At 42.8% G+C, this 17,572-nt stretch overlaps 1 protein-coding gene across 1 annotated transcript; it reads left to right on the top strand.

Moving 5' to 3' along the window:
- The first annotated feature begins 6,039 nt into the window (after nucleotides 1–6,039).
- Nucleotides 6,040–8,543, top strand: LOC128456207 (olfactory receptor 142-like). Its single transcript, XM_053440296.1, has 3 exons — nucleotides 6,040–7,036; nucleotides 7,293–7,587; nucleotides 8,348–8,543. Exons 1-3 carry the CDS (start codon nucleotides 6,040–6,042, stop codon nucleotides 8,541–8,543), a joined length of 1,488 nt encoding a protein of 495 aa, XP_053296271.1.
- The last annotated feature ends 9,029 nt before the right edge of the window (nucleotides 8,544–17,572 follow it).

Genomic DNA, 17,572 nt, shown 5'->3' with positions numbered 1-17,572 from the left:
GACAGAATATCACATAAATTTGGTCCTATTGTTGAAAGAGAGCTCTGGTAGTAGATTCTAACAAGTAAAGAGGTCACAGAAGTTCATAGTCCACTAAATTGTAGAATGTATGAGATTAAGTAAGCCAGTTGAATCGGTTAGATAGAAAGGACAGTTTTATGTTCTCTGTTCACCTTCTTGTTCAGGAAACAGTGGGGATAGAACCAAAGGCGGCAGATGGAGTCTATTCAGATTTTCTCTGCACTGAACAATGTCTTTTTCTGATCGTGGTCGGACGTCCTGCTGGTTCTGAGTGTTGATCACTCTTGCGGTGGCACCTGCTATGGGAGGCAAGCGTTGGGCTCGGTGTTCGGCACCGTCCGACTGAAACACGATAGAAATTAATATTTAAGTACTCTTTTAACATAAAAACCATGAGAGATGAAATATTTTATTTCACAGGAAAGCAGCAGCTGATAAAAACTAAAACTATTGGTTCGGTAAACTTTTTTAACATTGTTTTTTTGGTTAATCGAATAAAGATATTTAGAAAAAGCACAAGAGTTTAAATGGGCAATGAAAGCCCCAACCACTAAATAGTAGTCATGTTTTTTCTTCCGATGGACACTGTACTGTTCTAGATGCTGTTGTCTTACCCAGTCTGTCTTCTCCCCGCAGGATCTGTAACAGGCTGAATTTCCCAATTCCACTGGAGGAAGGTACAGTCCTGTGTGTTGGAGATGCAATCATAACCTCGTTGTCATTCCCAAGCCATTTATCGTTCACAAACTAACTAACAGGCTGGCTTAGTTTAAAGTATCAACAAATGACGCAGTTAATCTGTCTGGCAGATTAAAAGAAATGTTCATAGTGACATTTGTTGATGAGATGCCTACAAATATAACAAATTATGCAATCTGAATTCAAGAAAGATTCATACTTTTTAAGCCCTTTTATTTGTAAAATTTTATTTAAGACAGTTTAATATGTTTAAAGGATTTGCGGCCACCATGTAAAACTTTACCTGTTCTCCTGTGTCGGTTCCCACTCATCGATCTCTCACAGTTGCCTTTCTCACTCAGTGTTTCACTGTTTCTCCAAATGGAACAGTCTCGATCATCAGCCATGTCGTAGACACTGTTTATGTGTGGATAATGCAGCTCCTCTCCTGTACTGGGGTGATTTACTTCAGTGTTCTGTATACTTTCAGTCTGCTGCAGACACGTGTCAAAGTACGCCTGCATTTGGTAGTTAAGACCAATGAATTACACACAATTAACATTTGCAAAGATAAAGGAATATTAACATGTATTTATTAGAAATTAGGAAGAGACCTTATCTTCTTCTGGTTCTTTAGGGGTTAACACTACATAATGTACCCAGGGCTGAGGCTCTGTGTGTGGGGTCGGACTCCTTGAGGTACATGTTATTTGAAGGAACATATCCAGCCTGACTCTGCTCCTGTTGACCAGCTCCTCTTTATCTGCAGAGTAGGATTATTTTAGAATTGGTTTTATCCTTCTATTTAGTTGGTTTATCAGCAAGAAGCTAAACAAGGCGTATGAAAAGAACATGAGAAGTGTGTAAACGCTGAGGTTGGAAGGGTATCTTTCTACCCGTCAAAATGTTATAACCTTCAGTTTGATTCTCCAGTTGTTCAGTGTTTTCCTCTGCAGGAAGCCACACTGGGTTATGCTGCACAAACAACTCTGGACTGGGCTGTGTTGGTGTGGAGCTAGCCGGCTGAAGATTGGGGAAACGAACATTTGGAACTGGAGGTACGTGAAGAGGAGGAAAGAGGGATGGAGCGAGTCTGGAATAGGAGCACTGGAGAGAAGAGACACATCCAAATGTATATTTTTCAGAGGAACTCAAACATAAGCAAACATCTGTTTACATTTTCACATATACAACAATAGATAAATACAATTATCACATTTAGGATCAAAGTTATGGTTCAAAACTGCACTACAAGCAAAGTGGGGGAGATTTGCAACTAGAGCACTCAGACTGAACCATAAAACCAAAACAATTGGTAGGTTAAAACAGCCTAAAAAGCTCTGTAACTAAAACTAACTAACTCTCAAAACTAAAAAATAGGGTCTCTTTAATTGAAAGAAGTCCCACTAATACATGTGCTTGTGCAATTGTAAGTTAGAGCCAGAATTTCACCATTTATATATGATCAAACAACAAATTAAACCAGTAACATGAACAGAATGACAGAAACTATGGCTATCTGGCTATCCAAGTGGTTTGGCTTCACTTTTGGGTGTTGTCATATCATCCATTTTTATTTACAGTCTGTAGTCTAAGCAAATAAACACAACATTTTCTTACATAATACAGTACAAACACATAAATTATACACAAAGTATAACTAGAGAAGTCATTCCCGTCTCGGTCTACCTGATTGTTTCTGTAGCTCAAAATGGCCGATGTCAGCTCCTTCAGGGTGCTGAGCTGCTGTTCCACTTGTTCAGAGTAATGTTGCACAGCCCGCTTATTCCTTTTACCAGCCACTGACCCACATTTGCTTTCCGTTGAAACCAGGTCCTGGATATAAAGGAAAGGATACAATTCATTGTTTCTATGCCATATGTATATATCTCATTGACTGCACCTGGCAAAATGTATCATGGCACCTAAGGGACATTACTGTGGTTACTTAACATGTAAATACCTGGGAGTACAGTAGCAGTGGGCCCCTACGAGTGCTGTACGTCTTTGGAAGGGTTGACTCTGCTTGTACAAGTAGGCGACCACTGTTGGACCAATGCATCAGAGGCTCCTGGCACTTCCAGATGTAGTAATCCTTTGGAACATGGATGGATTATATTGTTGGCTATTACAGAAATGAATGTCTAGATTGATTGATGGAAAATTAGATCGACGGTTGGTTGGGGACTAATGTGGCAACTAAAGTGTATTAAAATGCTGATGCAAATACTGTATAAACTGTATTCCATCATAGAATTGGTGTACCTGTGGTGTGAAGCAGACGTCCAGCCGTCCATCATGTCTTCCAGGATTTCTCTTGGACGAGATCAATCGACCACAGCCTCGACTCAGCAGAGACAGAGAAAACTCCTTCATGATGTCATTTCAAGCTGGTGGATAATTAGGATATACCATAAATTAAAAAAAAGGTATACAATAATGCAAATTACAATCAAAACTAACAAATTACTGGGAAAACCTGATAGCTAGATCATTTAAATAAACCTAACTCCTCAATTGCCAAGCTTATAAGTAACCAACTCACAGAGGTGAGTCACAGATTAGAGCTCTGAATACAGTTCTACCAAAAACTTACAGGAAGAAAATTAAAGATTAGATTTTGTGTGTTGATATATTAAGTTAATCAGCTCCTTATTACATCTTAATTTTGATCATGTTAAATACAAAACAGTTAACATACCTGTTTTCTCTTGTGCCAAAGCTGCGTCTCTCTCTCTCTATGCTGTGTGTGTGTCTGAGAAAGAGAGAGAGAGAGAGAGAGAGAGAGAGAGAGAGAGAGAGAGAGAGAGAGAGAGATTGTATAAGTCCAGGCAGCTTCTCAAAACTGATATACACACATTCCTATGCTGCCAACAGTGGACTGTCGACTTAGGCTGACCATCTAAGGACGACAATTTGTTGTTTCAAACAAATAAAAATAAATTACATTTGAAATATTGTTTTCATAGTATAAGCAGCAAAAAATGGTTTAAATAACCAAGAGCAGAACTTACAACCTTTATTAAACGAGGAACATCCATGGCTTTGAATGGAAAATTGGGTGATGAACACAGACATGAACCCTGATATGTTTTGTGTCTGTCAATCACTGATTTAATTAAATCACTGTTTTTAACATATACGAATTTTGCTTTGACAAATATTCTAGAAGTTATAATCACCGGTATTCTATTCATGCTACACTTTAGATGAAACAAATGTGTCTTTGACTGCAATTCGACATGTTACGCACTTGGCTTTGACAAATATTCTGAAGATTCTAACATCACAATTATTAGTATTTTACTGTAGATGAAACAACATCGTGTTTGAATTATTTATACTAAAGTGACCAAAAGGCACTAGAATTAAACCAAATATGCTAGTGATAACTGTATGTAATGTGTAAAGTGTATAATAGTGGCTATTACTATAGTGCTTGTGTTTTGTTATACCAGATTCCTTTGGCAAAAGTCTGCACACGTATTTGGAGCTTTGAAGCAGTCCTGACCAAGTTATTAATTAACATTAGTTCAGTATATAGAGGCTCTGAGTGCTCATTTCAGGTGTTGAACTTCAAAAGGCCATTATGCAATTTCTCCAGAAACACTTAAAAGTCCATGTGCAGAATTTGTAATCCTTTTTTAGAACACCGGATTTCAAACTTAAGAGTGCATAAAATGTATCAAACCGTTGATATAAATTTGATATAGAACTGTCATATTTTAAACCTGTGGAGGTTGAACTTCGAAATTAACCCACAACCTCAACATCCAATTACTCTTCAGCTGCCAGTCAGCTATCGTAAATTGAGACCTGGTTATGATGTTGTAAAACATTGGAATGTCAGGACAATTTTGGTTTAACAGGGAACAACCATTAGTGGATAGTATTTTACAGCACATATACACTGTACACACACAAAGTGTAATAAGAGGTGGGTCCTGTAATGCCTGTATGGCAAAAAACAACTGCAGGCTGAGTCCTGGTAATGCACAAAAACCTGAATGTGTGTGTGTGCGCGGGCGTGCGCGTTTGTAACTGCAGCCATGGAAACAGAAAGAAACACAGAGCCCCAACTCTGGAAAACCTAGCAACTATGGTTGAACAATTGGAAACAAAAACATGCAAACGCACACACATACACACACACACACACACACACACAAAGACAAATGTCTTTCAGTATGCTTCCAGGCCAGGTTACGATCTAATGTGACACTAAGAGTATTGAGAAAGGACCTCATACACACCAAACAAGACTTGACTGGTCAAAATTAGTCTGTATTTGTCGTCTGTACTATTTTCCAGACTGTCAGAATTATTACCCCCACCGAGGCCTTCATGTTTTCACCCCTGAGTACTACTGAACTAAATTCCATGAAACTTTTTAGAAGAATGCGACATTCGGGCAGAGAAAATACTAGATCTCGTTCATCTCGATTAACAAAAATTGGTATTTAGAGGGGAATTATTTTTTATTCCTTTCTTTAACATTGTGAGATAGGACCCTTGGTGGAGGTTTGCATTCGAAGTGCCACTCTAGTCGGATTATTGACTATGTGATTATCTCCCTCAGGGTGTTTCTGAGATACTATATTCAAAATTTGATTAGTGAGATAACAGTGACCTTGATCTTTGACCTTTGTTCCAAATTTGATGACATTCCCTCAAGGTATTCTTGTCGCCGGTGCAGAGGCATCAAAATATACAACACAATGATTTGAGATTTTCTTTATCTTTACATGACGACATTGATCAAGAGAATCAGGCTCAGTCTTCACTTGCATCACATTCTGCTTGTCGAGTTTTTTTTTTTCATCAGGACTTTCGTATAAAGGTTGAGCAACTGCTGCTTTCTCAGTGGGGAGGGGAGGTTACAGTCTGCACTTTTCTATTGATCATCAATCTGTCTTATTCTTCGGTGAAGTTTTGATATTATTATTTTAATGTGATATTTTGCAAAATGGTATGTAATGAATTCCTATGACGTTGTTCAACAGCTTATAACGGTTTGGAAGTTGGTCTCATAAATGTGCATTGATCTTAACTCTGGTATCTTGACATGTTTTATAGACAATGTGTATCATATTTATTTATACATAAAGTAATATAAAATTACATAAATTGGATTCTGGAACCAGACATTAAGAAATTGCTATAACTTTTTTATTCTGTTCAGGGTTGAATTCTTAAGGTAAGAAATATGCTTTCGTGATTATCTTTATTTACCCTTAAAACACTTGGATTTCAAGATTTGATTTAACTTTTTACATTAGCCATCACATATCATTCAAAGTTAAGTAGTTTAACAAATTAACCTTCATTACTAGGACCACGATGGAGAACTCAACCGAGAGTTTTTCATTTGTGTTGGCTATGTATGGTGACACAGGACAGTTAAAGTACCTGTACTTTACTCTGGCTGTGATGTTTTACATATCAGTTATTGTTGTAAACTCTGTGCTTATTATCGTTCTTTATACAGACAAAAATCTTCATGAGCCCATGTATTTATTCCTTTGTAGTTTATTTGTAAATGAAATATACGGCAGCACATCTTTGCTGCCCTGCTTCATGGTGCATATGTTGTCAGACACACATGAAATTTCTGCCTCCTTCTGCTTCATTCAAATATTTAACATTCATTCATATATAGCTATTGAATTTGGAACATTAACAATTATGGCACATGACAGATATGTATGCATTTGTAAACCTTTACATTACAACAGCATAATTACAAATAGGAAAGTACAACTTGTCATATTATTTATTTGGATATTTTGTTTTTTGGAGGTTGGAGTTTTAATGTCTTTTACTATTCGTTTAAATTTTTGTGGGACTGTTATCAACAAAGTATTCTGTGTACATCACTTAGTTGTTGACCTTTCTTGTTCATCAGACAGAACAGTTTCACTCGTTCATGATGTGATTTTTGGTCTAATTTTCTCTGTAGCTGGGCCTGTCAGTTATATTTCATACAGTTACGTCAATATTTTTTCAGTGTGTTTAAAAGGGTCCAAAGAGACCAGAATGAAGGCTTTAGAAACTTGCACTCCACATTTCGTTTCACTCATTAGCTTTGTGTTTGCCTGTTTTTATAGTTTGATCAGTCAGAGATTTGACGCGTCCAAAGTGCCATACCCTCTCTGTGTTTTCTTATCTACGTATGCGGTGGTCATTCAGCCTCTTCTTAATCCTCTAATTTATGGTCTCAAACTGTCAAAAATTAAGCATGCTTGTAAAAATGTGTTGACATTAAAACCATCACAACTCTATATTTTTCCTGAAGCATATTTAAATTCTACAAACAACTCGGGACTGGGCTGTGCTGGTGTGGAGCAAGCCGGCTGAAGATTGGGAAAACGAACATTTGCAACTGGAGGGACGTGAAGAGGAGGAAAGAGGGATGGAGCGGGTCTGGAATAGGAGCACTGGAGATAGGAGACTAATGTTGCACGGTGTATCAGTACTAGAAACAACGCGGTACCCTTACGTTTAAAACGATACGATTATGGATATTTTGAGTATCGGTACTTCATTAAAATAGCACGCAATCAGAGCGCACTCACTGTTCCGCTCCCTGTCAGGCTGCCCGCAAGACTTGACTGCAAGGGCGGGGCTGCCCAGCTCTCACACATGCAACAGGCAGCCCTCACTCACGGCGAGTGATCTCAGGGGAGACATGGCCTCATGTGTAGGAGCTCTTGCCGACCATCCTCGGCTTGTTGAAAAAAAAGATGCCAGAAGTGAGATCTGGAAGTACTTCGGATACGAAGCAGACTGTGAAGGAAAGCCCATCAACACACAGAGACCCATCTGTAAAACATGCTTCAAATCCACTCAGTCAAAGGGAGGCCACACGTCAAATATGGCTAGGCACCTGTCAGACAGACACCCTGAACTTTTCAGAGAATTATAAACATGAACATCCCCAAGCTCACCCATATACAGCCTAACACGAGTAGCCTTAACCTAGTTTAGCAACAAGCGATTTCCCCCATCACAGAATTTTGATGATGCTTAGTACAATGATCATGATGCAGTGTGGTTAACGCAGTGATTATCAAACTGTGTGGCGCGACCGGCGCAGAGACATAACAGGTGGGGCGCGCAACCAGGAGGGGGAAATGTGAGGCGGAACTAATATTATAGCAGAACTAATGTTTTGACGTCCGCATCTCTTTAACGGCGGAACACTGAAACAAGTCGTTCTTTCGCCGTAGCCAGGGGTCGGCAACCCGCGGTTGTGAAGCCGCATGCGGCTCTTAAGCCTCTCTGCAGTGGCTCCCTGTACAGTGTTCATATGTTGAACGGTAACGTGAGACACACACATATATAGTCAGATACAGACAATAGCCGTGTATGATCAATATTATGATGTCACCATGTAGTTTTCATTAATATCTTGCTGTAGGCTAATACTAATATGTGTGGGGTTTATCTTTCAGTGCAGCCTCGTTTTCGAGCAACAGCCCTTAACTTACTCTACAGACAATTCGCGGATAGCTTTTGTCATGAGTCTCCTGTCGAAGAAAGCCGCGGCTTGGGCTGTAGCCCTCTCATATAATAACTCAACGATATGTTTTTCGTTTTCCTCCTTCTACGAGGAATTCCTTAAAGTTTTTGATCATCCTCTGCGCAGCAAGGAGGCCAGTAGCCGGCTCCTGTCTCTTCGCCAGGGAGAAAACTCCGTGGCTAAGCACTCCGTCGACTTCCGCATTTTAGCGATTGAGAGCGGGTGGGACGAGAAAGCATTGCAGGGGGTCTTTCTCCGGGGATTGAGGGACGAGTTGAGGGATGAATTAGCCGCTCTGGATGAGACCACCTCGTTAGACTAGTTAATTTCTTTGTCAATTGGTTTAGATTCCTCGTCTTCACGAGCGGCGCAGGGAGAGATCTGGGATAGTTAGTCACACCCCTCCCGTGATTCGGACAATGAGCCCTCCTCAGCGTGGACTTACGCCCTCTCCACCTACACCATCATGCCCCGACAGGATTCCTCCTCGGACCGCTCCTTCCCCTCCCGGTCCCGATGAACCCATGCAGCTGGGGAGGACGAGACTCACTCCACGGGAGCGTCAACGTCGTCGGCTCCATGGTCTCTGCGTCTACTGCGGGCAGGATGGACATCTGCGGGTGCACTGCCCGGCTCTGCCAAAAGGGGGGGCTCACCAACCACTGGAGGAGCGTTGGTGAGCCAGTCCTCTGTCTGTTCGTCTCCTCCTCGCCTGATGATTAAAGGTACTGTGTCATGGGATCAGACCTCCCGTTCTCTGTCCATCCTAGTGGACTCGGGAGCGGATGACAATTTTATTGATGCTAGTTTTGCTACCCAGGCTAAGATCCCATGTCAGATTCTTTCTCACCCGAAGAGGGTATTCGCTCTGTATGGCAGGCTCCTAGCTCAGGTCACCCACCGCACTATGCCCATTAGTCTTCTGTTGTCCGGTAATCACCATGAAACCATATCCTTTTTTGTTATCCCATCGCCCACTTCTCCTGTAGTGCTAGGTCTCCCATGGTTAAGATTTCATAACCCCCAAATAGACTGGTACACCGTATCCATCCTTAATTGGAGTTTATTTTGCCACTCTCATTGTTTGCATTCCACCATTCCTTCCACACCGTCTCCTCCCAAACCAGTGGACGTCAGGTGTTCAGTAAGGACCATGCACTATCCCTTCCACCTCAAAGACCTTACGACTGTGGTATTGAGTTGCTTCCGAACGTCCCATATCCTTCCAGCAAACTTTATAATTTGTCCAAGCCGGATAGGGTTGCCATGGAGACGTATATTTCAGACTCCTTGGCCACTGGACTCATTCATCCATCGTCTTCTCCGTTGGGGGCGGGGGGTCGCTGCGCCCCTGTATTGACTTTAGGGGGCTTAATGACATTACAGTGAAGAATAAATACCCCCTCCCTCTCATTGACTCTGCTTTCGGACCCATTCACGAAGCTACTATTTTTTAGGGATGAGCGAGTACAGCATTATCTGTATCTGTATCTGTTAACCATATGAATTATCTGTATCCGTATCCGTACTCGGAGTGGGCAGGGCCTAACCCGGAAGTGGGTGTGACTTAACCTGGGAGTGTGTGTGTGAGTGTGTGTATGAGTGAGTAAGAGAGAGACAGAGAGAGAGAGGGGGAGTGTGTGTGTGTGTAGGTTAATTTTTAATATTTTTTATACCACTACTACCTAGAATGTGTCAGACACTCAGTGTGTGAAGTGAAATAAAACTGGTTAGAGCCAACTGACGGTTTAAAAAAAAACTAAAAACTCCAACGACCGGCAGAGAGAGAGAGAGAGAGAGAGAAGAGAGAGAGAGAGAGAGAGAGAGAGAGAGAGAGAGAGAGAGAGAGAGAGAGAAGCCAGACGCTAGAGAGTAGTCAGACACTCAATCCGTGCAGTAAAATAAAAAATCTCCGACAGGCAGAGACGCAACGCGAGTCGCTTTCTACCAGCACCAAGTCTGAACGAACCCACGTTTAACAGAACTCTACTGGTTAATAAGTAAGTACAAACTGAAATAAAAATAAACTTCAAGCTGAAGAAACCCTAAACGTTAACGGAAAAGACCCGCGAAACTGAGTGACTGAGAGACAGAGAGCTGTTCTGTGAGTGAGTGAGCAGAGCGGTGTGTGAAGGGGAGGAGCGCTGTGACGCTGTGTGAGGATTTTCATTCAGTCCGAGCACAGATATTGACTCGTATTACTCGTATAATACTCGTGCTCGGCAAAAGTGCTTTATCCGTACCGTATCCGGCTCATCTCTACTATTTTTACTAAGTTGGATCTCCTAAATGCATACCACTTAGTAAGAATCAGAGAGGGGGACGAGTGGAAGACGGGGTTCAACACTCCCCTGGGACATTTCGAGTACCTGGTGATGCCCTTTGGCCTCACCAATGCCCCGGCTGTATTTCAAAACTTGATTAATGACGTCTTAAGAGACATGCTGAACTGTTTTGTGTTTGTTGACTTAGACAACATTTTGATTTTCTCCCGAAACCTCCAGGAGCATGTTCAAAATGTTAATTTAGTGCTTAAAAGACTCCTGGAGAATAGATCATATGTTAAGGCAGAGAAATGGGATTTTCATGTATCATCTCTTAGTTTTTTTGGGTTCCATTGTGGAGAAGGGGGAAATCAAGACTGACCCTGCCAAGGTTAAGACAGTGGCCGAATGGCCCACTCCTACATCAAGGAAGCAACTGCAGAGGTTTGACGGGTTTGCCAATTTCTACCGCAGGTTTATCCGGGACTATAGTAGAGTAGCCACACCTCTTACGCAGCTAACTTCTGTTAAAATTCCCTTTGTTTGGTCGCCGGCAGCCGAGGTTGCGTTTGCTAAACTTAAGCTGTTGTTTTCATCTGCACCTGTTCTGATTCACCCTGACCCTGCCTTACAGTTTATTGTGGAGGTGGATGCCTCGGACTCCGGGGTGGGGGCCGTGCTCTTGCAGTGCCCCACCTCTGACCTTAAGCAGCACCTGTGTGCCTTTTTCTCTAGCCAGCTCTCACCGGCAGAGAGGAACTATGACGTGGGGAACCGGGAGCTGCTGGTGGTCGTCCTGGCTCTTCAGGAGTGGAGACACTTGTAACCAATTTTAGGAGTGTAAAAGTGAATTACAGTATAATATAAGTTGGACTAACAATAAGACCAGGACCAGAATCAGAAGAGACCAAATTCGAGAGGAGCCACTATACTGAGCAACAACAATGAGGCAGACACAAGAGTAACAATTGAGTAGCCACTCTTATATTTTACAGTGAACAAAGTAATTTGTCTGGTTCGTACAAAATGCAAAATATTATACCAAACAGTAAGAAAAATAAAAAGTAGTGTGCACACTTAAAACAAAAATGTCTGTTGGGGCCCTTAAAATAAAAGGAGTTGTTGAAAGTTCACCTGATTCCAAGGTTCCTTGTAGTGTAATGTGAGTGTATTATTTGTGTGAATGAGTGTGTACGTGAATATCTCCTCGGTGCTAATCTTCAATCAGGGTAGTTGGCTCGCCATCTTTCACAGCAGGAAGTTGTCCTGAACCTCAGACTCTCAGTTCTCTAAAAAACCTGACCTGTAGACAGGGTCACACAATACATTCAACACTATCCATTCTCAGATGCATCATTAGGGATATCAGATGTCAAAAGATGCACACAATTACATCTTATTCTGACAAATCTTCATCTCTATTCAATTCTCAAATCTCTATCTTTGTTGTACAACGTTCAATCTTTAGTGTATCATTCATGAGAACTAAATATTAAAGTGCTCACACATTAACCTGTTCATGTGAACAGTTTAAATAATGGCAAGTAACCATTAACATACAAAACCATTAATTATAAACATCTGAACCATGTGCAAATAACATAACAGTACACATTTTGAGGTAGACTCAGAGGTATTAAAGAATTGTGCTTAGTTCACTCTTACACTATAGGCCTATTCATGTCCGAGATCTGCACCAAAAACTACCCTCTAATTGCTTTAAACTCAGTTGGAATAACATCAATGTCTTCAATAAATTGCACAATACAAAATAAACTATTGTTTTATATTCATCACATTCACAACATATCAAATTACTCTTTTTTCCCAAATATCACCACTGCTTTCTTTCAGCACACGGAAAACAACAGGAAAATAGCACCAGAGCAGCTAAAGAGCAAATTTCTCACCGTTGCTCTGTGTATCAAGGTGGAGCATGCCGATGCCGAACCTCGTAGCAGCTCTCCGGAGGACAGGCAAGCAGTTAGCCTGCTAAGCACAGAGCTAGCATTAGCATGGACACCGACGGTAAGCGTCAAGCTATCTTTTCATCGGATAATTAACACGTCTTACCGACGTAACTCTCCTTCGTTCAGCCACTTGGCTCCGGACCTCCACTGGGTAAGTGCTCCGACTCTTTTTTCCTTTTTCACAGGTTTCACTCTGGGTTTTTTTCTCTAGTTTTCCTCTTCTCCTTAACACACAGCTGCCCTCGCTTCCCGGGCCGAGATCCGAAAAGACCGGAAGAGCAACGCGACTGCACTTCCTCTCCGAGCCGACAGGCTGAGCGTGGCCTGCGTAGCTTCTGATTGGCTGCTGAGAACTAGGTACCCCACGTGGGACCATGCGAGTTGAGCGGTGCATTCAAAACAAATAAGATAATCAAAGCAAACAGTCTCTCTTCTTTTACGGTACTAAATTAACAGTGTTTCTTACACCTGGTTACACACTGGCTTGAGGGATCCACTCATCTGGTCATTGTGTGGTCTTATCATAAGAACCTGTCTTACATCCGTTCTGCTCGTAGGCTCAAGTTGCGTTAGGCCCGGTGGGCATTGTTCCTGGGGCGTTTTCACTTCACGCTCACCTACCGGCCGGGATCCAAGAGCATCAAACTGGACGCGCTGTCACGTCAGTTTGCTCTCCATGTGGAGGACACATCAGGAAGCACCATCCTACCATCTTGGCGTCCCCGTGGACATCGTCTCGGACAGGGTCCGCAGTTCTCCGCCAGGACTCGGAAGGCCTTCTGCCAGGCGTTGGGGGCGTCGGCCAGCCTTTTGTCAGGTTACCATCTTCAGACCAACGGCCAGACAGAACGGGCAAACCAGGATCAGGGGGCGACCCTGCGTTGTGTGACAGCTCGAGATCCGGCTTCCTGGTCCACACACCTCTCCTGGATTGAATATGCTCACAACTCCCTGGTCTGCTCCGCCACAGATATGTCTCCATTCATGGCAGCTAATGGTTTCCAACCTCCTCTGTTCCCTTCCCAGGAGACTGACGTGGCAGTGCCATCCGTGGAGGAGCATCTCCAGCGTGCTCGTCGGGTCTGGCGCGAGGCCCGGGCAGCCCTCGTCCGCACAGCTGCTAGCAATCAGCGAGTGGCTGACCGTCACCGCACCCCTGCTCCTGACTACCAGCCTGGACAGATGGTCTGGTTGTCATCCTGGGATCTACCTCTCCAGGCCGAATCTCAAAAATTGACGCAGAGGTATATTGATCCGTTCAAGGTCGACCGGACCATTAATCCATGTGAGGTGAGACTGAAACTTCCCCTGTTGCTAAAGATTCACCCCACATTTCACGTCTCTCTCCTCAAGCCAGTGTCCGCCAGTCCCCTAAGCCCTCCTGCAGAGCTCCCCCCACCCAACCATAGCGTATACTATAAATAGGGTGTTGGACGTACGTCGGCGTGGTCGAGGCTACCAATTCCTCATGGATTGGGAGGGGTATGGGCCGGAGGAGGGACAGTGGATTTCCCGTTCCCTCATCTTGGACCCATCCCTTCTGGTTTCTCCCTGTGTGTTGTGTCTGGCAGGGGGGCATGGCTGGCTCGTGGCTGCAGCAGGGCGAGGCACACCTGCTCCCATTCCATCTAATCATCCCCTCCATAAAAGCCTGTTCTACTCACCACTTCATTGCCAGATTATTCTGCCTAATATGGTAGCTGTAGCGCTGCAGAACTCTCGACCTTCGTGTCCTTTGGATGTACTCTAACCTTTGTCCTTTCCTTCAACCCAGAACCTTTGTGTGCCTCACCGCTCCAGCCTTCATCTACTTCTCCTGCAAATAAACTGTTCATTTACCCACCAACAACTCGTCGTGTCTGGTTTGGGGTCCAAACCTCAATCAATCCTTAACAAATATGAATGCCATTGGTTAAGTGTTCAAAAAGCTGGTCAGGAACAAGCTGGTAAAAAAAAACCTGACGGAACTTATTTATTACTATCATAGATAAATATACCAGTATCAAGTTATTTGTGGTATCATATCGGGTATCGTGATATTTTGGAAGGTATTGTATCGAAGTCATAATTTTGGTATCGTGACAACCCTAGAAGAGACACATCCAAATGTATCTTTTGCAGAGAAACTCAAGCATCTGTTTACATTTCCACATATACAACAAGAGATAAATACAATTATCCCATTTGAGATAAAAGTTATGGTTCTATACTGCACTACAAGCAAAGTTGTGAAGATTTGTAACTAGATCACTCAGACTGAACCATGAAACCAAAACAATTGGTAGGTTAAAACAGCCTAAAAAGCTCTGTTGAGCAGAAAAGTCACGTCATAAATAAAAATAGCGTCTCTTTAATTGAACGAGGTCCCACTAATACATGTGCTTGTGCAATTGTAAGTCAGTGTCAGCGTTTCACCCATAGTGCTGTTAAACGATTAAAATATTTTTTCACGATTAATCGCATTTATGTCATAGTTAACTCAAAATTAATCACAATTAATTGCAATTTGTATCTATTCTAAATGTCCCTTCATTTATTTTTTTAAATAACAAACAAACAAAATGCAAAGGCAAGTGTCGGCCTACTTTGAAATAAATTAAACACAGACCTTTGTAGGGCTATTTGAGTCCTCCCCATATTTGTGGAAGATGTATGAAATAAGAAGTACCCTATTTTGAAATAAATAAAAACATATAGCTGCAGCCTAATAGCTTAAAAATATATATTTTAGTTGGCGAAATATTAAAACAAAAAGCGAGAGCGGGTCAGACTGGAGGCCGAACACAGATACTGAAGCTCGGTAGAAACCAACTGCAGCTTCTGCTCTTTTCAAGAAGCTGAGGCGCTGATCTCTGAGCAGCTAAGACCAGAGAAACTCTATGTTTTCACTGTTTCCATAGTTAAGAGGCAGTCAGTCACTGAGCGGCTGCTTCACGTGAACGAGCTCTGATCTAACTGTGTGTCTCTCTGAGCGAGTGAACAGGGGCGGGGGGCGGAGCCCCCGGACCAGTGCGCTATCTGGGAGCACACACACACACACACAGACACACACACTCTCCAGCTCCTGGTACTTCATGACGACCTGATCCGATGATGTTTTAAAAAATTATTGTGACTTAGTCAACCACCAACATTTTCGTAAGCGTGAGAGTTGGCAGCTCTGCGTTATCTTGCGAGGAAAAAATTGACGTCGTTCAAATGGGTTTGCGTTAACATAGTTAATAATGCGTTTAACTGACAGCACTAATATACAGTGGGTACGGAAAGTATTCAGACCCCTTTAAATTTTTCACTCTTTGTTTCACTGCAGCCATTTGCTAAAATCAAAAAAGTTCACTTTATTTCCCATTAGTTTACACTCAGCACCCCATCTTGACAGAAAAAAACTGAAATGTCGAATTTTTGGCAAATTTATTAAAAAAGAAAAACTGAAATATCACATGGTCATAAGTATTCAGACCCTTTGATGTGACACTCATATTTAACTCACATGCTGTCCATTTTTTTTCTGATCCTCCTTGAGATGGTTCTACTCCTACATTGGAGTCCAGCTGTGTTTAATTAAATTGATTGGACTTGATTAGGAAAGGCACACACCTGTCTATATAATACCTTACAGCTCACATTGCATGTCAGAGCAAATGAGAATCATGAGGTCGAAGGAACTGCCCAAGGAGCTCAGAGACAGAATTGTAGCAAGGCACAGATCTGACCAAAGTTACAAAATAATTTCTGCAGCACTCAACATTCCTAAGAGCACAGTGGCCTCCATCGTCCTTAAATGGAAGAAGTTTGGGACGACCAGAACTCTTCCTAGACCTGGCCGTCCAGCCAAACTGAGCAATCGTGGGAGAAGAGCCTTGGTGAGAGAGGTAAAGAAGAACCCAAAGATCACTGTGGCTGAGCTCCAGAGATGCAGTAGGGAGATGGGAGAAAGTTCCACAAAGTCAACTATCACTGCAGCCCTCCACCAGTCGGGGCTTTATGGCAGAGTGGCCCAACGGAAGCCTCTCCTCAGTGAAAGACATATGAGAGCCCGCATAGAGTTTGCCAAAAAACACATGAAGGACTCCCAGACTATGAAAAATAAGATTCTCTGGTCTGATTAGACCAAGATTGAACTTTTTGGCGTTAATTCTAAGCGGTGTGTTTGGAGAAAACCAGGCACTGCTCATCAACTGCCCAATACAATCCCAACAGTGAAACATGGTGGTGGCAGCATCATGCTATGGGGGTGTTTTTCAGCTGCAGGGACAGGACGACTGGTTGCAATTGAAGGAAAGATGAATGCGGCCAAGTACAGAGATATCCTGGAAGAAAACCTCTTCCAGAGTGCTCTGGACCTCAGACTGGGCTGAAGGTTCACCTTCCAACAAGACAATTGCCCTAAGCACACAGCTAAAATAACAAAGGAGTGGCTTCGGAACAAGTCTGTGACCATTCTTTACTGGCCCAGCCAGAGCCCTGACCTAAACCCAATTGAGCATCTCTGGAGAGACCTGAAAATGGCTGTCCACCAACGTTCACCATCCAACCTGACGGAACTGGAGAGGATCTGCAAGGAAGAATGGCAGAGGATCCCCAAATCCAGGTGTGAAAAACTTGTTGCATCATTCCCAAGAAGACTCATGGCTGTACTAGCTCAGAAGGGTGCTTCTACTCGATTAGCCTGGTGCGCCGTAGAGAAAGGTCGCACTGACAAAGGCTCCGCATACACTACGCAGTTTTATGTTTATTACAGTTTTTCTTGTTTGTTTTTTTGTACACACTGCACTGTCTGTCTGTCATACAGTATGATCGACTGGAACTTTTGGATATGTTCATCGCTAAATACAGAGTTTTTCTCAACTTACCGGAGTGCTTGCTGTGGCTCCTTTGTTCTACCGCCGATCTGTTTACCAATATGACGACAGAGGAGAAGGAAGAGAGGGAAGCGCGCCGGTATCCTGTGCATATCTCGGACGAGATGCTGCAATCCCCCGCTGCCGAGCATTCTACTCGCGAATGTTCAATCCCTGGACAATGTGAGTGCTGAATCCATTAGCACTCTCCAGGACTCATATATCTCCAAATGCATCGACGATGTCGTCCCTAGGGTCAGTGTCACGACTTTCCCT

This window comes from Pleuronectes platessa, chromosome 14 (genome assembly GCF_947347685.1).
Source record: "Pleuronectes platessa chromosome 14, fPlePla1.1, whole genome shotgun sequence".
NCBI lineage: Eukaryota > Metazoa > Chordata > Actinopteri > Pleuronectiformes > Pleuronectidae > Pleuronectes > Pleuronectes platessa.
This window is presented reverse-complemented; position numbering and strand designations above follow the sequence as displayed.